This window comes from Blennius ocellaris, assembly GCF_963422515.1.
Source record: "Blennius ocellaris genome assembly, chromosome: 7".
In the NCBI taxonomy this organism is placed as follows: domain Eukaryota; kingdom Metazoa; phylum Chordata; class Actinopteri; order Blenniiformes; family Blenniidae; genus Blennius; species Blennius ocellaris.
Window position 1 is genome coordinate 8,992,311 of NC_137656.1, and position 22,401 is coordinate 9,014,711.

A 22,401-nucleotide genomic window follows, 5' to 3' on the forward strand; every position below is an offset into this window, starting at 1 on the left:
TTACAATTACTTGTGGCAATCACAGCAAGACTTGTTTATCTATGTGTGATTATTTTTGTTTAGACATTAAATTCCATATAGATTTTTATGGGGGACACTTAATTCTTGTTTGATACAATCCGGTTGTTTCAGTGGTATTTAGGTGCCTGAAGAAACATTAAACAGCCTCATTCAGAAGACAAAACCCCTGATGCCACATCTTGTGTTTGTCCAGCCATGACTCGTGTGTAAGTCATCGGGAGAGCACCTTGAGAATTCAAAATGAGCTTTTTGTGCTGTTGTGACATTATGGAGTTCCTGGAAAAGACAGAGCCTGTTTCTCTCAGAACTGTGTTGAGAAGATTTGGATCAACAAAAAGATAAACGCTCTATCAGCAAAAGTAAAGTAAGAAAACATAAATATGTACGTGAATCTTTCAGGTTATAAGACAAACTGTCTCCTTTGTACATACCACCATTTGTGTGCTTTAGCTCTTTATTAAATCATGCTGAACAATCCCAGGAAGGGGTCTGTGGTCTTTTTTCCTGTTTTTCCTCATACAGAATGTGGCATTGTGGGCGCGCTATTAAAAATCCCCTCTGAGGAGAGTGGTGAATCATTCCAAGTTGTTCAGGGTGTTACCAGCTCCATTCATAATAAAAAACCAAGCCTATGCTTCATAAAAAGTCTCTTCACCCATATCTTTGATATGTTTTACCATTGTTTACTCCGTCAGCACTCTCATCATACAGAAAGCTTTGAGATTAACACCTTGATTTGGAGCTATGCATCGTTTTTCTTCTTCATTTTTAATGTTCACAGCAGAATGGTCTATCGCTTCACCATCTCTGATTCGTAGAACACACTGTTTACAGGTAAAATTGATCCCATCAGTGTTAGTTGAATCTTGGCCTGTTATTGCAAAAGATCCTTTTCACGGATGTTTAATTAAACCTTGTCTTTCAATCACCTTATCAAGCACTTAAAAACAATCCACCAGCATCCATGAAATATGATTATATATTCTAAGTAACTTAGTTATGTAGTGATGGCTTGGCTTTAACTTCAATTTGAGTCAGACAGCACTGCCTTTCACAAATGTATGTAGACTCTGCACAAAGTCAAAGATGAATTTAGCCCTTCAGCAGATAAACGTACAAACAACCATCAAACCCACAGTCAAGCAAAAACATTCAGCTGCAGAGGCACATTTTTGTGTGCTGTGAGGACTAAGTTTACTTATGCCCTAAAACAGTTCGACCTCAATTTTCTCCTTGAAGAATTATCTCTTAGTCACAACGACATTTCTTTGTCAACTCCATAGCGAGTAATGTACTCATGATCCTCTTGGTGCTGTCCAATTATTAAGTTTCAATGACCCCTCGGCCACACCTTTCAAATATAAAGAAAAGATAACACTTCAGAACATTTTAAACAATTTCTTAACAACTTTAGTTTTACTGATAATTCCATCTCAGCAACAGCACAAACGTTCAGTAGTTGATCGCTCTATTGGTGTTTATATTATTTCAAGAATCACTGATTTTATTGAGGAGAGACTCGTACTGGTACACAAGAGCACTCATTAAGCTCAGGATTGCAGTACAGAGTTAATCCCTCTTTCACACCCATCTGCTGACCAATGGGAATCTCAGGCCCCGCTGCATTGTGAATCAGGCGGTCACACGAGTCAGTGACTGCACACAGACAGACACACTGCTAATGTGACTCTGGGTGAAGTTGCCATCGTGTCACATGACCAGACGACCCCCCCTTTCTCTCACAGAGGTACATTTCCAGCGAAGCTCTGGTGTAAGCATCTGAAGAAAGAAGTCCTAGTGTGTTGTTGATGATGCAAAAGGACATGTTGCCCATGAATTTGCTGTTTGCCGATAAATATATCTCTCAAGTGCAGTGTCCTTCCTTAACACCAAAATAGATGGCACATACTTGTTTCCTGTTTTCTAAAAGACCTTGTTTATCTATTTACAGCAGAGCAGCATTAAATGATCATGCCTTGCTATAGGTAAGCGCCACAACAACTTGTTCATTCTATTACAAGGTGCAGAGCAACATCTAGTTGGGAATCTAAACCTGCAAAATGTAAGTTTTGCATAATGCTGGCACAGTCACGAGTAATTTTATCTCACAGGGAAAAGGTTTGGGTTGTATCTTGGCCACGTCCTTTCTGTGTGTGGTTTGCATGTTCTCCCTGAGCGTATGAGGGCTTCTCAGGGTTTTTTTCTCATGCTTGTGTATAGATGGAGGCTCTGCCTTGATAAAGAAGAACTTGACTCCAGTTTTTACCGCCCTATGAAGGTTAGAAGGTTAGAAGGTTAGAAGGTTAGAAGGTTAGTGGCGGTTAGAACTTTTTCCTCACAGCTACAATTTCCCCAGTTCTTTAATTTCTAACTGCCAATGAATACTGATCGTAAATCGTTGCCACAACATGACTTGATAAAAAACACTTAATTTTGTTGTGGGTTGGAAATTAGGCTTCAACCCCCCACAGAGATTATTCATCTTACTGGTCAGTTCAGGAAGGCCAGAGGGTTGAACTGCGTTTCTCTGATGCTCTGCAATGGGCTTCTCGTAAGGCTTTCCTGTAAATACCTCAAACCAGATGTTCAGATGTGTTTTAAGAAAGAGGATGTTTATTTACTCACAGTAGCAATAATTTTATCACCAACAGGAGGAAATGATGGGTGAATATCTGACAGCAGATATTGTGTTTTGCTTTTCATTTTCCGGAACTTTCAAACAAAAACACTCCAATGTTCCAAAGAAGCTGTGATCGAACATACTCCATCCAAATATTTGGAGTAAAGTTTGGGGTAAAATGTCTTGCTCAAGGACACTTGGGACGTATGAAGAGAGCGAGATGGGAGTGAACCTGCAATGTTGCAATTATGAGACAAATTATTATTTTACCTGCAGTCGTCCATACATGCATACATGCATGCTTACATACTTTATGATCAGTACTTGGTCTACTAAAAAAAGTATCTTTGTATTTTGGGTGCTCTTACCAATTGATACTAAATGAAGTCATGGTTGCTTTGAATCAGGTGCCAATCAGCTGATATGATCCACTGAGCAATTGCTGTCATATTGCAATTTCCCTCTTGTGGGACTAAGAGGTTTATCTTTTCTTAATCTTTAAAGATGTTTAAAAGAAACCAGGAATGCTCACCAACCTGTCTCGGAGCGGCTGCACAAACATACAGTTGCCAGTTGATGGCAGACTTTGACCAGAATTGTGCTTTTGTATTTTGGCCCTTGTAACTGAGGGAAAGAGAGACAGCAACAAAATAAAGCTTAATTACACCCTAATCTCCAATAAAAAAAAAAAATAAAATCTCTTTCGTCAATCAAATACAATGTTCTCTTTGCATACTCCATTCTTTTACAGAAAGTTTTGAGACAATGAATCCCTCCAATTAACTGGTGAACTACTTTTCTAAAGTTTCAAGTTACCTCACAGGTCATTTCAAAGGAATGATGCCTCGTTGCATTCAAATATTGTATATTATTATCAGAAAAATATTTCCAGTGTTTTGTCTGAACCCAGTTTATAGAGACTGCACAGCATAATCTACCAATAAGAAAAACCTAAAGACTTTAAAACACAGATTCTCTAGAAAAAAATGCTCTACAAACGTCTGAATATGATATGGACATGAATCACCCAGGGTATTAGGAGCAGCCAAGTTGCTCAATATACAAAAAGCTGTTATACTCAGTATCTTCTAACATGTTTCTATTAGAACGAGCACTAACTTCTGCAGCAGTTTGAGCGACTGGAACTTGCATTAAAAAAAACACAGGCCAGCTTCTGCCGCTGCTGTGCTTCAGTGTTCTTTGGCCTCACTGGCTTTAAACTTCCCCATCCTCGGATCGCTCTTTACAGATACGGACTACGACAGGCTGGAAACACCATACAAGATGCGTCGAGTCATTTGAAATTGTAGGAGAGAATGTTGATTTGCCGCCTCGTGTATCGCTTCACCTGTCAGTGGACATGATGTCATGGCCGATCCAAAGTCACCTAAAGCATTGAACATGACTGGAAAATTCAAGCAAGTACAACCTCACATTATAAAGGATTTATTGCAGGCAAATGTTACGTTAAATAATATATAAACACACACACAAAAAAAAAAGTTTCTTTTTTTGGGGGGGGGGGGGGGGGGGTTCATGAAACTCTGGTAAAACAGTTGGGTCAGTCTGGAAAAAACCTGACCTGCGAAATATGAACATGACTTCCAACCATTTTTGGGGAAATGAACAGAGTATTGGAGGTCACTATTCGGAGCTCAATATCTCTTGAAAACCTTCAGGCAACGACTAAAAATAAAAAGGGAAAACAAAGAGGCATGGCCTGAATTGATTTTCCACTTTTAAAATCAACTTCTTCCAGCAAATGGTTTCAGAATAAAGTGACCAGCTTTAGAGAAATGAAAAGCAGTGTCCAAATAGCAATCTGACAAGAAACACTGGAGAAAAAGGCTGTGTAGGTACTTGAAGTCGACAGGTAATAACGACCATCCCGCTCATAAAGATCGGCCCGATTATGTGCGGAGCGCCAATTAGTATTTAACCAATTATGCACACGTATGGTCAAATGTATCTGCCGAACAGAAAATAACTACAAAATTCACTGCACACCAGTTCCCTCTTGGCAATTAGTTCAGGCATGAATGTAAGATGTCTTAAAACTTCCATAACAACAAAGAAGAAAAGTTAGAAAGTTCCCCGTTGAAAACAAAAAGAGAAAGAAAATCTTACAAGCTCCACATTTCAAACGGTGCGTTGTCCAATTTTTCCTATTCAACACTGAAGCTGGTCAGAAAAGCAACTAAGAAAAAGCTTCTTGTTAAAATGCTTCTTTGCCGTAAATAAAAGCCTTAGCCTATCTGACGCTAGCTTGGTTGCGTGGGTTGTGATTGGAGTGATCGAAGGACGCGAGTCATTGTTGCCTCTTCCTCTCGGACTCTAAACAAAAATGTTCAAATGCCTCCTCTATTTCTGGCTCCATCTCGTCTTCAAAGTCGTACCTGTGGACGAAAGGGGGAAAAAAAAAAAGTTTCTTAAAGGCACATACACCGTTTATTGTTTTCAGTGCTTTCACGATTTTTAGTGCCTGGCGTCATACAAAACCAGTTAACCATTAACTGAATAGACAAGAGTGAGAGCGAGAGAGAGAGGAGAGGAGTGAGTTAAGCCCTCTTTCACCCCCAACTGCTGACTAAACTGAATGTAAGGTTGGCCTCCCGGTGTCAACCCTGTTGCATTGTGGGTTAGTCCGATACATTCACCGGGCCCAGAGGCCCACGGGTCACATGACTTGGATGGTGAAATCACATGACCGACAGGTGGGACTATGGTGACATAAAAACCACTCTAAAGATTATATAACTAGTACTGAGGCTTGTAAATATTCCCATTTATTACATCTAAAATGATCCCACATCGTGATGTATTCCCAGTCTGGACATTGGCTGCAGACGCCAATGTATGTATGTATGTATGTATGTATGTAAAGAAATTATCTAAATAGATTAGCAATTATCACACGTATTCACTAAAATATGTATTATGTTCAGAAAAGAAAAGAGTATTATTGCGTCAACATCTTTCTCTGAATATTCCTTGGTGTACTTACTCTTCGTTTCCGTTTTCTCCATCAATATCATGGAAGTAATCCTGTCTGTCCATGATCTCCTGGTATTTTTCAGCATATTCTGTCAAAACACAAGGACATTATACAACATCACACACAGTGGCACAAAGATATTTACATTTCACATGTTTTTTCCAGCATCTCAAGGCAAAGAGTGCCTAAAGCAAGGACTTTTGTCTTGAGTATGTTTGTGAAAATTTTTTAAATTTTCACTATGATTTTTTTTTTTTGCGATTGATAAAGAGCGCTGTGCACTACAAGTAGCAGCTTATATCTGTGCGAGTCAAGGTGGACTTGAAGACTGCAGAGTAAAGCAGTAGAAGGTAGTGGGTGTATGTTATCTCAACATTGCCCCTCATTGAACAAGTTTTATAGGACATGTTATTTTCCTGAAAGACTGTTACTGTTACACACAAGAAGAACAGAGCTACACAAAGTCTCATAACAATTTTTTCACATTTGTGAACTTTTGATTTAATGATTGTCTCTAGTATTCAGTCACCATGAGGTTACACAGCTTGAACAATCTAACGACTTATCCCTGGAGTCAATATTAACAATGTGATATTTCTAGGTTTTTTTTCAACAACGAAGTTGGCCGAGAAGGTTATGTCACCTCGTAACCTAGAAACTCGGTAGCTGATAGGGACAAGTCATGTCTCACACAATGTCGCTACCTGATCTACCTCATTAGCGTCAGGTGAGCTAATGGCCATCATGCTGGCGATGCAAACTCGATTCTGCAAACAAATGTGGCGCTGGAGAAGGTATTCGTTCTACCGAGTGATTTTGTCTTCCAGCTGTTGTTGTGGAATCCTGATCTAAGCTCAGAATCAGAGAATGTAGATGGACTCACCAGGGTCTGCTGCTGTGAAGGGAGTACCATCTTCTGTGTAGAAGGTTGGCTCATTCTGGAAGAGAAACACCCGAGTGTGACCCGACGCGCACAAACGAGGACAGGAAAGATGTGGGTGAATTCGCGTCAGCTGAGAAAACGCAGTGAACCAAAGTCGACACTGACCATGAAGTAGTTGGGGTCGTTGTCTGGTGTTGCGTTGCTGTCGGCAGCGGCGGCACGGACTCTGCCCCAGTCACTAGACCTCAACTCCACCAGTTTCAAAAGCATCTGTTTCACATCTCTGAGAAGAAAATAAAGCCAAACATTCCATTTGTGACCGTCCCGCTCATTGGTAGGACCGCTTTCAGTGCATCTATTAAATAGCACCATCATTTCTATTTAAACTCTTGATGATAAACAATCATCAAAAGATGTTTTTAACGTCGTGTCTCAAGTTGCCTTGTTGCGAAGACAATATAAAGTACTGATGATAAGCTTTGGCATGCATGCCACACAGATGACCGTAGTGACATACGCACCTGCTGCAGTCAGCATCCAGCAGGACATTTTCTATTCTTTGGATCAGCTCGTCCATGTGTGGTTTTCTACTGTCTTTCCAAGTATCATCGAGCACAGATCCTGTCAACTGCAAGATTCAAACACATTGTGCTTTCCGACATGAATGACAGCCCCACCTTCAACAGTTGTGTCAGCATTTAAAAAAACACATTTGAAAGAGATTTTGCACCTTGAGCAGTTTTACAGCACAGATGAGATTTGCATCGACAGGAGCGGACAGAAGACTGTTGAGCAGGTCCTTTAGACCATTCAGGAGGATTTCTGCTCTTGTCGGAGGTCCTTTGGAGCTCTTAACCTTAAAATAACATCAATACATGTGTTTATTATGGCGGAAAAACAAAGAAACGACTTTTTCCTTCAATATGAATGAATATAATGAGAACGGCTATGTATTTACAGTGGTGGAAAAACGTTTTTAGACACCCTTAAAATTGTACACAATCTTAAATATTATTATGAAACATTTGTGGAAATGTCTTTTTTGTGTGTATTTCAAGCAACGCTCTAATGCAGCCACACCAATTGTAGAGCTGAAAGGTGATGACAAAAGAGGACCTCACATATGCGGGGCAACACAGGTGTATTATTACCTCCAGATGCAGGTAAAGCTCTCCAAGGAACAACACGAAAGAATGGAACTTCTTCCGGGTTTCTGTGTCCCCTCGGACCGCTGCATCTCTTTGTTCATACTCTATTCTGCATCTGTATCAAACAAATAAAAAGATGGCAACCTAAATTTCAAAAATGTCATGCCGATTAGGGGTGTCATCAGTCAAAAGCTGTATTCTGAATCCAATACAAGCACAGATCACAGGATTCAATTGAACGTACCTTTTCAGGAGCAGCTGGCGAAAGGTCCCGCTTGACGGGCTGATCGTCAGGTGATGGGACAGGTAATTACAAAGCCTGGCTCCAGTGTAGGAGAAGTTTGGGATGGCAGTGGACTGCAATTACAAAAAAAAGCCCAAAACAATAAACAACTACGCCACCTCATATAGTTATGCGCTTCTGTCAGAGGGGGTAATGGTCCAAAGTTGCTTAAATGAGGAACGAGTGTCGGTCTCCCAACCTGGGTGTAGATCAGCTCCACCAGCTCCTGCAATAATTCCTCAGTCGTGACCCAAGAGTTGAGCACAGACGTCATGTAATCAACATCCGAGTCAAAGGAGCCCGGCGAGGAACTCAGGTGTCCCAGGAAGTCTGTGACCATGTCAGCGAGTGTTGTTTCCTCGTAGTATTCACTGTTCTCATAAGACGAGTCCTAACACACAAGAAGGGAAAGAACATACAAGTAAAAAAACTAAACAATGCAGCAGTAACAACTATTGTAAAAGTGGAAATGAAAAAAAAACAAAAAAACAATAACATATAAACAGTATATATATTCTTACGTCATACAGATTCTCTCCAGAGGGGACAAACTCGGGAGCTGTGGCTGACAGATTCGATTTGACCAAAACATCCACATCCTTTGACGCTCTGGAGGCGGACAGGTTGTGGGGCTGTACACTTTGTTGGGGTTTGTTTGGTCGCCTATAATCTGTAAAGGAGAAGGATGGTTTGTTACGGCAAGGAAATATCTTTTGAAGTTTAGGTCAGAGTGGCATCACAGTATCGGGTTAGCGGCCTGGTGGTTTGAGCTCAGGAGCCTTGAGTTTTGAATTTGTGGGTTTTCTCCTACAAAACAAAATAAAACATGTGTATGTGATTGATTGGTGACTATAAAATTGCTGGTAAGTGGCGATGCGAGTAGTTTTGTGTTTTCTCTGCAATGAATAGGCGACCCTCCGACCCTGAATTGGATTAAAGAGCAGGCTATATCATTTCCAATATTCATTTATTTGTGGAAGCAATGTAACACATCTTGTGTCAGTGGGTGGTTTTACATTGTGCCAACTGATAAACCAAAAGTCAAGACATTAAATACTGCACCAGTTGATAAATGAACTCCTGATAAGAAATATTTCCAAATGTGGTCCAAGAAAGCCTTAATTCAGGGACTGATAAAAAAAGAAAACAATGTAGGGGATACACTCTGGTGGTCATGGAAGACAACTGACTCATATCTATACTTATATACGCTTTCAAAAAAGGACAGAGGACTGTACAAGTCTGTCTGATGCTCCATTCAGTGAATGGTTGAATCATGCAGGCTGTTCAGTGAAGTCATGCGACTTCAATTTCCAGCTGATGTACCAATATAGAATATTTGAGAGATTTAGTAGCCATTATAGCTCAGAATAGGTGAAAAATTAAGTCATTTTGATCATGACAAGTTCAATTATATTAAATAATTCATATTTAGTAATCACACCGTCGTGGTCCTACATAAACTCCGGGCTCTTGGATATGTTTTCATAAACCATCTCAAAATCCCTTTAGACTGATTCTGTGTTGAATAACAAGCTATTTGAGGGTAGCTTATTATACGTTAACACCGAATTATACCAGCGTCTTTTCATTCAACGTGCTGTGCACCACGTGACACTATTAAAGATCAGGTACGACATTAACACAACTATTATTAGATCAGATCTCAACGAAGACGACCTATCACCGAGCAGGGCTGAAAGTGGTGTAATGATTCAGGAGTGACAACATTGAAAAATTGATGTGATGCTATTCAGCCTGTGATATGGTTTCGCGGTCTTTACCAACGCCACGTTCCGTACGCAGCGACTCCACCAAAATCGTGTAATTTTGGCACATAAAGAGCCAACCATGTGACATGTGAGCGGGGTCTTTATTTAGATGTTGCGTTCGCCGCGATGAGCGCCGGCCAGCGCGCCCAGGAAGCTAACGTTAGCATTCCCGTGTGGCGGTTCGCTCGCTAATAACCCATCCGGATTAAAGGACTGACCCTCAAGGAGGAAATGTCAACCGGAGGAGGCTCCACCTTCGAGGAGCAGATAAAAGGCGTTTGCCTTTTTCCCGCCGGTGACCTCGGCAGGGAGGGACACTTCCATGAAATCGAATGTGAAACTAGCACCTGACGCAGGTTGTGGACATTAGCGCGCGATACCCACCTCCAGGGGCCGCGCTGAGGTTGTTCTCAACGACCGGCGGCGAGGTCCGCGGCTGCCTCAGTTCCCTTTGGTTGAACAGTGAGCTTGTAGCATCGCCGACCGCGGCGCTGCTCAGAAGCCCGGGGTCAACTGGCAGATTACGGGTCCTGCCCGCTCCGGGTGCTCGGTCGAAGTTGTCGTTCATGGCTGCTGCGTGCGGGTCGGGCTCGGTCAGCATCTGAGGTGCGGACACTGCGCGGTAAAAGCCGCCGTTGCGCGAGGTGCGGAGCGGGGCGGCGGCTGCTTGTTGGGGGAATCTCTATCAAACACGCTCTATCTCTCTTTCATGGTAGGGTTTTTTTCTCCATCGGTGATGATCACGGCTCATAACACCACACAACTTCTGGTTCCACTTCCTCCAACAACAAACCCGCTGCCGCTGGACACAGTACTTCAATTAAGTACATCTCCCTCTAACGGCCTGGGGTGGAAGTGCAGCATCAAGACAAAAATCCACACAAACAAATGACCCTGATAAATGTATTGTCAAAGCAGTAAGGTTATAAGCAGAATGCACAAGTCAGAACAAGTCAATAAAAATTAAAGGCAATGTGCAAAGGCCACCACCAACTTATCACAAATACATGGTACTATCATAATTCATAATCATCATAAGCACTTTGTAGCACTGTTTTAAAAAATGCTAAATAAATAAAGTTATTAGTATTATTATTATTATTGGAGCGAGAGGGATTGTATTTCGCATCTTTTCTATCAGGGCCTTCTGAAGCTTTTTTTTAATTTTTTTTTAAGAAATAAAGCCTAAAGAATCAGTGATTACTTTACAATTACTAGAACCCCTCTTTTATAGACTTACATTTTATGTGAAGGTATGTTATTGTTTTAGTATCCTGTTGAATCAATTTTTACTCGGCTCCCATACGCTATTTTTATGTCATACTTGTTTCTCAGGCTCAACTTATTTAAATATGCGATTTTCGTTTTTTTAATGTGATTTTGGAATCATTCATCCATAAGACCATTTGTTTTAGCTCTTTTTTGTGAAGTGCAAAAAATCCTTAATGTGACTATGTTTGTGTCAGACACTGCACATCAGTGTGTGCGTGTGCATTTAAATTAATTTATTTACATGACACCAGATTTTCTGTTGTGAGGTTGGAAAAAAAAAACAGACAAATAGCTGACGTTTCAATTCAATATTGTTTAGATACACATGTATATTAAAAGGTACAGTCAGGAAAAGTTAATAAATGTGTTATGACTTCAAAATGATGAGTCTTGACTGTCACTTAAAGTTGGAGAATAAAATAGAGGCCCTTCATTTTCATTGTCATTGTATGTAAATAAAGATACACAGTGGTAGAAGTTACTGTAGATAAAAACCAAGTGTTTCCGAAGCATTCACAGTGATAAATGAAAATAAAAAAGAAGATATATTTATTACAATATTTTAGTTTGGCTTGCTTTAATAAACTCTTATTCATAGAAGGAAAGTGACTGGAAATGTAGAAAAGGTTTTCAAAACTCAGCATACTGGTTTAGGAGGCATGGCCTCCATGTCTGCAGCTGTAGCCGCTGAGTTGTTTGTTGGTTTAAGAAATGCTATTAGCCAGTGCAACAAAAAAAAAAATGCACCGTATACTGATCTGAAATATCTGGCCAAGCTGCAAGGGCTTAATGTCACCCCTCATTTGAAATCCTGTGGAACCCCTCCTTCAGAATGGCCTCTCTCGCCATGCTCACTCAGTAGCTGCCCACAACAAACATGTGTTGCTCCAGACATCTCAGTGTAAGTATTCATTAGTTGTTTTAGCCTCCAGTCATTTTCCACTTGTTTCCCAAACTTGGATCACATTCCACCACAGTGGATTCCAGTCCTAGAAATGCAAAGACCCACTCTGATAAAAGATTACTGAACCTATTTTGTGTTATTGCTGTTTCCCCCTCCATGCCAGTCCCTTGGAGGGAGTTCAAACGACTGCGGGTCTCGAGAGTGCTTCAGACGGCAAATGGCAGTGATTGGTGTGGATGCGTTCTTACAGGCACGTATGCATGAGTGTGTTAGAAAGGGATAGCAGCAGACATTATATGGTGTATATTACTTATAATTTAATAAGTGCATTATGCAAAGCAATTGAAGACAAATAATGAACGAAACCACATAGTTTCAGTTTGGACTGAAGTCAAATTAACCCAATGTTGTCTGAAACCTCCAAATTAATCTGAGACAAATTAATTTGAAAACATTTACAAGCCACAGCCTGAGTTGAACTCTGAATTCTTCCTAGGTGACATCTGCACCTGATGAACAGAACACCGTGAGTCTCGCTTCAGAAGTGAAACGGTCACGCTCAAGCATCAAAACCTTAATAGATAGCATTGTGTATGGTGCAGAGATGATCCTAAACTAGTAAGCCATATGTTGCTATTGGCCCTGACTGTCATGGTGGAATGCGCTGCAGCATTCTTCAGTATAAATCATTCGATGCGGTGATTCCTTAAACAGACATTAAAGAGCAATATAGTATCGCTTTAGGCAGTGGCTTTCCTGTACTGTGGGTTCCTTCAGTTCTGCTTTTTTTTTCACTCCGTTCAGTCCTGAGCCACAGCCGCGGGGCAACTTGGAGGCATATGGGAATAAAGGTCGTTCCCTCTTGCAGTTCTTCTCTCTCCTAAGTATCTTCCTCTGCTTTCCCAATTTTTCATGCCTGTCCACAGATAGATGCTGTAGACGGCAGGATAAGAGAACATGAGGCCCGGAAGCCTGTGGTGTTAACGTTCTCCCTGCAATCTTTTGATCCAGCATCAAGGCAGCTGTCATTGATTAGTGTGTTTGTGGATGATTACTGAGGGAAGTGGGTGGTCAGGCTCAGGTCATATCTCTCTTTCTCCCTCATGCACATTACTTCCCTCACACAGGTTCAGAGCCTCTTTCGGGGCACTCAAGAAGCCCATGGGCAACAATGCAGGTCAACATGACATAGATGTTTTCATAATTTTGGTTGTATTATCAGCAGGTGCTTTAGCAGCTGTCTTTAGCGAGCCCTCCTGCAGTCGGGCAGTGCTGCATCTCACATGGTGACGGCATGATATTAGAAATGATGTCAGCATCTTACAGGCCGTACGGAGAACGCTGCCTCCCTCCCATTCTGTTGTGGTTGGTCTTGTATGTTTCCCGTTTGTTGGGGGACAAATCATTAGTGCAATGGTTGCCACATGGAATATATGGCGAAGATTTAATGATTGCCGTTTGTCCCTTCCAACCTCACAGAGCCAGATAAGAGTAGACTTACCATGACCTGAATGTTAGCCAAGGTTTCCCAATGTTTTTGTCAAAACATTCGGCATTTCCCGCAGCGCTCTCAAGGGTTTGGTGAAAGAAGGAAGACAGTTTAATTTCATTGCAGAGGAGAAAAATCGGGATTTTATTTTCACATAATAGACTTCCTATAAAAAGTAAAGAAAGCGCAGGAATTCTTGGGTTCCCCTCCAGTTAAATATTTCACAAAATAAATAAATCATTACAATTCAGTCAAAACACAGTGGTTACGTATTAAACATTTTCTTTAAATGTGTTGAATCCTCTATTATTTAATGCTGTCGAGATAAAATGTGATCATTTCCCTCTTTATTCCCTATCTCTTTTTTTTTTTAAATGTCTCCCGGGAGAAAATGGATTATAAATAACAAGATATGTCTGCATCTACTACAGCTCGTTAGCTCAGACAGTATCTTCTGTGTTGTCCACATCACACACAGCTGCACACCGTTTGGCACAGAAAATAAAAATGATAAATTTTGCATTCAGTGCCTCTGGTAACACAGAAATCACCACCGCTCATCAAATAAAACACATGATCTCGATCAAAGCCACGAGCAGAGACTTCTTTTTCATGTGACAGTGTTAGTGCCTTTTGTTCCAAATGAGAGATTTCTCTGTGAAAGTCTTTATTTTACAGCGTCTTAGAATTGAAAACCTCTCTGTCCAGTGCTGCATGTTCTCCAACCCCCCCCCCCCCCCCTTTCCAGGTGAATCCTCTCGTTCACACCATAATCGGAAGGAAGTGGGTGGCCGTGTTCTTCCTGCGGGTTTTCTTTCCCCGTATGGGCTTCCCGTGGACGTTTAGACCCACAAACATCTGCCGCTTCTTGTTCCTCCACTCGGCCGACGCGTACGTGTTGTAGCCATTTTCCTCAATCCGCTCCTTCAGGGTGCAGTCCACGCCAAACTCTCTCTGGAGAAACAGTGAGTATCACATTTCAATGTTACTACGCTTCTGGTTGGAGCAGAACACATAATTTTCTTGTGTAAAGCTATTGTGGTTGTTCGTGTTGCCATGTTTATTTGCTGCTCTCCAATCTGCATTGCATGCTCTGTTGTGCAGACTTGTGTAGTAACGTCTGCACACTTGAAAAATTGAGCAGAGGTTCACATGTGTGCACTGGTCTGGTTGTGATTCAGAGTTCACCCAGCAGCTAGAGAAGTAGAGATAAGGCTTCCTTTGATAAGGACCGAAGGATCTAGTACTATCTCCCTTTCTCTGGAGCATTCAGATTGACCTCTGACTTGGATACTAACCGCTCCGTACAGCTCTCCTTTCCTGCTGATGGCCAGATAGTAGTTGCTGTTCAGCCCTTTGATGGCCACCACTCCCACGTCCACTGATGTGATTTCCAGAATACCTAGGATCGTGCAAAAGAAGGTAAATCATCATGTGCTCATATGCAAAATAAGCTGATTCGAACCCATGTGAGGAAGAATGTTTTCCTGAATCTTATTTGTATATTTGCACACCAGAAATGTTCCAATTCTTGTAGAGGGAAATGATTTGCAGCATACTGCAGTCAGGACATTTACATGTGGGTATGTGTGGGAATTTCTGTGTAAGGTAACAATTACTCTTGTGCACATTTATCATTTCTGTGATATTATAAAGTTATTTTACAGCCCACACCTGTGTAACAAATTCCAGCTGTGCAGGCTGTTTAGTCTGAAAATTAATAGGCTGATTCCAATGAAATTATCAGGTTGTTTATGTTCTGTTTGGTATTTAGGTTTCCAAGTTCTACAAATAATTCAGGTTTCTCGTAGGCTATTAGAGAGGTTAATTTATACCTCAGTTTACAAGGGCATGTTTTTGCAGCAGACAGCCCGGGTTATTTGTGTGGTCTCAGTATCAGAGGTCAGAGAGATATAACTTCCTAATGTGTCCTTTGACCACAGAACCCACTTGTCTCGTCTTATGCCGTTGTGTGTGTGTGTGTGTGTGTGTGTGTGTGTGTGTGTGTGTGTGTGTGTGTGTGTGTGTGTGTGTGTGTGTGTGTGTGTGTGTGTGTGTGTGTGTGTGTGTGTGTGTGTGTGTGTGTGTGTGTGTGTGTGCGTGCGTGCGTGCGTGTGTGTGTGAGCCCCGCTGGTTCCCATGGCATGTTTGATTTCGTGCCGCCCTCCCTGACTTCCTTTCCCCACTTCCTGTGAGCTGTCGTTATTTTATCCCAATAAGCACACATATGTGAGCACACACACATACACACTTCAGCATGGGGGCGTGAACTCCAGAGAGTCAACGACATCCTTTGATCACATCAGCGGCCCCTCCTCTGTCTGATGACTGTTTGTGTGGCACTCGGCTCTACTGTCAGTCCCGCTCTCCCGGGGCTGGGGGCCTCCGAGGCTGCCAAACTTGTACATGAGTGGACAGTGGAGGATGCAGGTGTGCTCCCCAAAAGAACAAGCCCTCTCTTAAATATACAGCGGTTCCTCTCTTCATCCATGAAGTCTTGACTGTATCGATTTCTAGTTCAAACAGTGGCACCTCGGGGCAGTGAGGTCTGAAGCTGCAAAGGCGGCGGTGGGGACTGTGACACAACGGCCATTGAAGATCTGAGAGGTGCTGGTTTCTGTATGGGATCAGATGTCGGGTATGGAGTGAGGATGTAAGACAATCTATGGCAGTCTCTGGCTGCTCTGTAAACATGGGAGGGATGAAAGGAAGGAGAACAGAGGAGGACAGAGGAGCCATGACAGTGAGACTGGGGGTGGAGTGAGGATTAGAAAGGCTGTAATGATCACTGATCAAAGTCAGCCACCGGAGGCAGGGGCGAGACAGGTTGTATACACACACACACACACACACACACACACACACACACACACACACACACACACACACACACACACACACACACACACACACACACACACACACACACACACGCACACAAGTTTAATGTAGCAGGTGAATGTGCACTTGTACTCATCTTGCAAACTCAAGCTGGCTGTGAAACGACACAATCTCCTTTCACTGTTTTCTGCTGAATGGTTGAACGCGCAGCCTTGACCCCAAAGCACAGTGTAATGAGTTTATGGCTGTGAGTATGGGAAAATAGCGTAGCAGAAAATATGCTCTTCATTTAGCGCTCCGCGGAGTACAACAGCAAGCCTCAAAGGTGATAACAACTCTTTGTATGGGGTACGTTTTACAGACCCCATATGTAAGATGGAGTCTGAGGAGAGGCAGCCAAGTTGAGCTGTTTACTTGGAGAGACAGCCGTTTTTCTTTTGCATGCTGGTTGCTCATTCCTAATGTGTGGCTTACTTGATACGCTCTGTTTGGAGTTACAACAGTAAATGGTGCATTGGTTGTGGAATGGAGGCACAAGATGCCGGTGAGGATTAAAAGGTGGTTTTTCCACCGTGGGATGCCAAAAAGCTTGCGCTTTGCAGCTTCTATTGTTATTCTTTCTCACTCCTGCTTTGGCAGGTTTTTAAAAGGATGTTCTGGTCTGCATGAAATAACACTTCAGCTGTTTTGCCAGAATTTAAATTTCGATCGTTAACATTCCCGTGCAGAAAAATGAAGTGGAGTGAGGCGTAAATCAGGATATATAGTAATAACACCTGATAAGGACCACACTGCTTGTATTTACTTAGAAGGGAGATCCAGCCTGTTTCCCACCTCTGAGAAAACCTATACATCTTCCTTACATCTCCCTCCTCAGGCCTCTGTAAGAGCACCATCTGTTTTTTTTTTTCCTCACAAAAAGGCCACTGCTTTTACTGAAGATGTCCACAAACGTACACTCTTACTCCCACATTTCAGACTCGCAGCTCACTCACAATGTCACATCCCGATTAACAGCAAGCCAGGTGTTTTAATGTCATTTAGCAACATTTCTCTGGCGTCTAAAAAGCTGTCCGCTGTCTATAAGTCTAAGCGAACTCAACTGTGATTCATAGATATCTTAATTGTGCACTTCGGCCATGGAGGTAGCTACCTAGCTGACTTTAACACAGTCTCCCTCCCTTTTTTCTCTGCATCTCTGTAACCTCAGCACAGGCTCCCAGCGGGTTGGAGAGCCATGTGGGACAGTTTTGCACTGGCATCCCCATAAATCTGTGGGAGGCTGGATACCGGTTCTCGAAGAGACAGTGAGCCAGGTCTACAGGCAGCACCCAACACTAAAAGCTACACATCCAATACAGCTCTTAGACAAAGTTTAATTTTTTCATGTCGCCTATACATTTAAATAAAAAAATTAAAAATTAAATTAAAACACAATGTGTCTTTGAAGTGGAACTTTTGGTTCAGACAAGGCTTAACATCTTCTATACATATAAAAAGAAAAAAAGAAAAATAGCTTGATATTTGTCACTTTAAGGGACCATGAATGGTCGACAAAGGACGTCAGTCCTGGGATCATGTCTAGCCCTAGGGGCCAGTGCAAAGACTGAAGCTGCTGTTGTGTAGTATCCTTTACCATGTGAACCTGATATGAGGGCACATAATACACACACAGTGTCCGCAGACCCCCTTAGGACACAGCTTTTTGATGGCACCACCATTGATACTGAAGTTGCACAGCTTTGATGTGGCCACAATGATGCTCAGGCATGTCATTCATGAACTTGTACCTCTAGAGAATCTCCTTTTCACCTTCCTCCCTGATGCTCAATCCCCCTGCTAATTCCAACTGACCTCTGTAAAAAGAAAAACCAACAGCCTCCTGAAAATGTGAATTTTGAGCCAGTGGTAAAAAAAACAAAAAACTATGTCAGAAGAGTAAATTATCTTTCAAACACACATAAACTTTAGGTGAATTCACATTGCTGCTGTTATGATAAATTGAGTCAGACTTCCTCGCGCCACTTGAGTTTTACAACTTGAAAGAAACTATTAACAAAGGCAGTCGTAAAAGCATCAGTATGGTCAGGAAATAAAGCCACTTCTGTCATGACCTTGTCAAAACAAACATCTCCACTGACATTCTGCCTCCCTGTGCCATTTCCCCCCAAGTCACTTTGATTGAAAGTGTGGTTTAGCTCTCCCAGGAGGAACATTAAAGGTTTCATATACACTCGCTCCTGGATTGTGGAAGAGCGAGAACGAGGTGAAAGAGGAAGCATGCGACAGTGAGGGAGATGTATACGTGTGTGTGTGCACATGTGTCGTCGTTGGCTACTATATGATCACACACCCACTGAAGCATGTGAGTGCCTGCTGGCTGATAGGCACACACACGTAGCCTGGTGGGAATGCTGGGGAGACTAATGAGAATGCTATTTTACTGACTGATATACTGAAACATACAACATGTAATCACTTTAAAGACATGTTTCTCTGAGTGAGCACGTCAAACTGCTCTAAACAAATGTCTGATCTGTGACCGTGGGTATGTAATTTGCTCGATGCTGGATGGCAGAAGGGCAATCTGAGTGGGAGAGTGAGAGAGAAACACACACGGAGAAGCAAAGGGAGGCTAAAAGCATCAATGAGACTGACATCCATGTCCTCCCCCTCCCTGTCCTTTCCCCCATCCTCCTGTGTTTGTTTGTTATCAGTCCTGTTTACCATGGGCTGTGAAGACCCCGTGATAATGGCCGGGATATCTGCCCCTGCTCCTTTTTAAACCATCTGAGAGCTACCATCATTGTGCTGAGTGTTTGGACAGCAGAGATACCAGTGGGACGTCTGGTTTAAAACAAAAAGACGACACAAATTGGCAATGGCCCCAACCAATGATCAACCAAGGAGCAGTCTGGCAATCTCCGGGAATAAATGAAAAATTACAGTTATTGGGTTCATGAATTTGGAAGTTAATGTTAACAATAAACAATATTTATTTACATGTGTTGCATTAGGTAACATACAGTTACATTTTTAAAATATTAGAAATAAACAATTATTTAGAGGGTCTCTTGGGCCTATAAATGTGCCTGAATTGAAGCAACCAACAAGTGCTTTAATATTTGTTATATGGGACTGAAAGTATATGAATTATTTGATTTTACTTTGACTGTGTGAAAAGTTAAAGTTGACTAATGTGTTTAATTCAAAATTAACCTTGACGAGGTTCACTTTTACAGCTTGCTGTCAGCCCAAGTAGTCAGAACATCAATGCTGTAGTTCTTCTTCTTTGCCTATTTTTATTCATTGGTCTACTCATTTGGTTACTTACTGAGGGGATCATCTTTGCTCTTGGTTCCATTGACATTTCCATTCCTATCGATCCTCAGGAAGAACTTCTGGAAGGAGAACAGCTTTCTCCTCCGTATGTCTCCTTGTAGATGATTGTAGCTGCGCACATGTCTGCCCTGAGGTCCCCCAGTCCTTCCTGGGGGTCCCCCAGTGGCTCTGGGTCTAGAGATCAGCTCAGTCTCTGTAATGTTCACGGGCACTCTGAGAGTTTGTGGGCTGGTGAGCCTCAGTCTGTCCTTGCGGAGCTGGTGGCAGGCAGCGTCCGGTAAGGACAAGGAGAAAATCACCAGGCTGACCAGCAGTGGAAAAGACAACGGGGAAAGCAGTGTTAATGACGTTAATCTGGAGATGGCCCCAGAGCCAGCTCCAACCCCAAACCCAGCCCGGGAACAGGACGAGGCAGAGGCAGGCTTACTCCTTCCAGCAGCCCATCTGATCATGGTAGTGTGCTGTGAGGAGGACTACAGGCAGCCTCGGAGCCTGGGACATGCTGCTGGGGGCGAGAGTAGACCGAGAGGGCAGGGAGGGGAGCCCTCCACCGTCCAGGCCGGTGTGGATGGTCTCCCCGTAGAGTCCAAGTTTTTTCACACCTGTTGGAAATTCCAAATGATTTTTGCTGGTTCAACAAGCCTCTGTGGTGAAAGCTGATTCCTCTGGGTTTCTTTTCCTCACTGTTCAAAGGATTCAGGCTGATTGTCAGAAAGTTTGGAGTCCAAGTCTGTTTAGGGAAATAAATCAGTCCAGATGAACAAAGATTATGAGTTGGGAAAAAAAAAACCCTCACCAATTACCAAGTGTGCCTTCCAGTAAAACAAGTCTGTTTTTCCACTTTCCTTGTTTTTTGTAATTCTTTCTAAATCGTTTGTGAAATCTTAACTATTCTTGGCTCCGGTGTTCCACTTGTATTTCCAGGCAGATGTACAATTCAAAATGTACATCCAAAATAGTTAGAAATTTGTTGGTATCCAAGAAGAAACTTTTCAAAATGCAGTGATAAAAATCCCAAACTCCAGTGAAATAAAAATGTTTTAAAAAGTGTTGCATCACCCAGTCTACCTGTCTGAAAGCTACCGGGCTCCACTTGTGAGGGGCAGCATCTCCAGATTAAACTCTGGAGAAAAAAAACAGGATTCAAGTCTTAAATAGAAACGTTAGTCAATCCAGGCGCATGTCAAATAATCCATCTGCCCTCTTTGGTTACCCTGCTCCTCTCTCTCTCTCTCTCTCCCTCTCTCCCTCTCTCTCTCTCTCTCTCTCTCTCTCCCTCTCTCTCTCTCTCTCTCTCTCTCTCTCTCTCTCTCTCTCTCTCTCTCTCTCTCACCCTCTAAATGACTCCACCTTCGTCCAGCATCGAGATGACGGTCTGGGGAGGTCTTACTGTCTCAGGGTTGAGTCAGAGCGACTTGCCTCCTTTCCTTGACTTGAGAAGTTCTCCACCTGAGGAGGAGATCACAGAAAATGACTGTGTTGTGTGTGGCTGTGTGACTCTGTTGGTTATTTGATCCCTCCCTCCTTTACTCAACTTCCCCTCGCACATATGGGAGCAAGTAGTGCTCTCTCTCTCTCTCTCTCTCTCTCTCTCTCTCTCTCTCTCTCTCTCTCTCTCTCTCTCTGTGTGCGTGCGTGTGTGTGTGTGTGTGTGTGTGTGTGTGTGTGTGTGTGTGTGTGTGTGTGTGTGTGTGTGTGTGTGTGTGTGTGTGTGTGTGTGCCTGACTACGCACATGCAAAACTTACTTATGAGCGTGAGAGGTGACAAGAGGGTTTATCTGTGGAGATGCTGCAGGCCAGGAAGCAGCAGTCCGGTAGTAATGGATTGGATTGGTCACTACAGCTGCAGTTGGGCATCAATGGAAGGTTGTGTTAGTTAATCAAGGTGTCATCATGTTTCTACCATGACTCGTTGGAAACATGTGATCTATTTGCATTTTCCAAGATGTCTTTTTGAAGTTTGCTATCTGGTGTGCACATGTGCCTGTCGGGCTGAGTGTGAAGAGGATAAGTATTACAAATTAAATTGGACTCATTTGTTGCCCATTAAAATGTTATAATCCTGACAAGTGGCCATCCTCCTCTATCTCCTCTGATAAAAACCATATTAAGTTACGAGTGCCGGTTTGAGTCTGGATGCTGCCTTATCACTGCAATCTCGCTCAGGCCTCTCTTTTTCCTTCGAGGCCCTTTATCGTGGCACGTTATCTCTCCTGCAGTGCTGCAATGCAATGCAGCTCTCCAGTTTCACTCACCAGACCTTTGCCTTCCACTGTGACTCAGGTGTCTGAGTGGCCATCAGCCAGCAAGACTCTCTTATGTACCAATTCACCTCAAAGGCATGGCAGGCACAGGATGGACAATGTCATAGTGGACTAGACAGCAATGTTCAATTTTGTGCAGTAAATGTGCAGATTATTAGGTATGGTCATGTTCTCACGCTACACACTGAAGAAAAGCAGATGACTACTTTAACTTCAAGAGATTTATTTTTGATTTTGCTGCTTGTTCTTTGTAAAACAAAAATGGCAATTACACATCAATAATAGAAAGTACAATTCAGGTATTCATAGGCAGCAACCTAATAAAAGTTTGAATTTTCATGGCTTATCTAGGCAATATCAATGATCAGGGTCCATAAAATTACATTTTTAACAATCCAATGTGGTAAACACAACTAGCTGCTGGCAGTTTATCTCTCCCCTCCTGATCCCTGCGTCTTTAATGTCAGCATTTGTCCAGTCCCCGGCTTTTCTCTCCTTAAGTCCCAGTTTTTAGTGCCTGCTTTAATGTCTGTCAACAATCTAGGTCCAGACCATCCGCCAGTTCTT

The 22,401-nt window shown here is 42.5% G+C and overlaps 2 protein-coding genes across 2 annotated transcripts; both read right to left on the reverse strand.

Moving 5' to 3' along the window:
• Positions 1–4,071: 4,071 nt before the first annotated feature.
• On the reverse strand, positions 4,072–10,517 carry paip1 (poly(A) binding protein interacting protein 1). The gene is made up of 11 exons (XM_080500078.1): positions 10,107–10,517; positions 8,472–8,620; positions 8,150–8,341; positions 7,912–8,024; positions 7,671–7,782; positions 7,250–7,375; positions 7,041–7,147; positions 6,685–6,802; positions 6,520–6,574; positions 5,646–5,724; positions 4,072–5,037 (listed from the first exon to the last, which is right to left on the reverse strand). The coding sequence occupies exons 1-11, from the start codon at positions 10,321–10,323 to the stop codon at positions 4,950–4,952; spliced, it is 1,356 nt and encodes a 451-aa protein (XP_080356204.1). The 5' UTR covers positions 10,324–10,517; the 3' UTR covers positions 4,072–4,949.
• Positions 10,518–13,574: 3,057 nt separating this feature from the next.
• Positions 13,575–20,738, reverse strand: LOC308132549 (fibroblast growth factor 10-like). Its single transcript, XM_080499693.1, has 3 exons — positions 19,563–20,738; positions 14,686–14,789; positions 13,575–14,341 (listed from the first exon to the last, which is right to left on the reverse strand). Exons 1-3 carry the CDS (start codon positions 20,020–20,022, stop codon positions 14,150–14,152), a joined length of 756 nt encoding a protein of 251 aa, XP_080355819.1. The 5' UTR covers positions 20,023–20,738; the 3' UTR covers positions 13,575–14,149.
• Between the last annotated feature and the right edge of the window lie 1,663 nt (positions 20,739–22,401).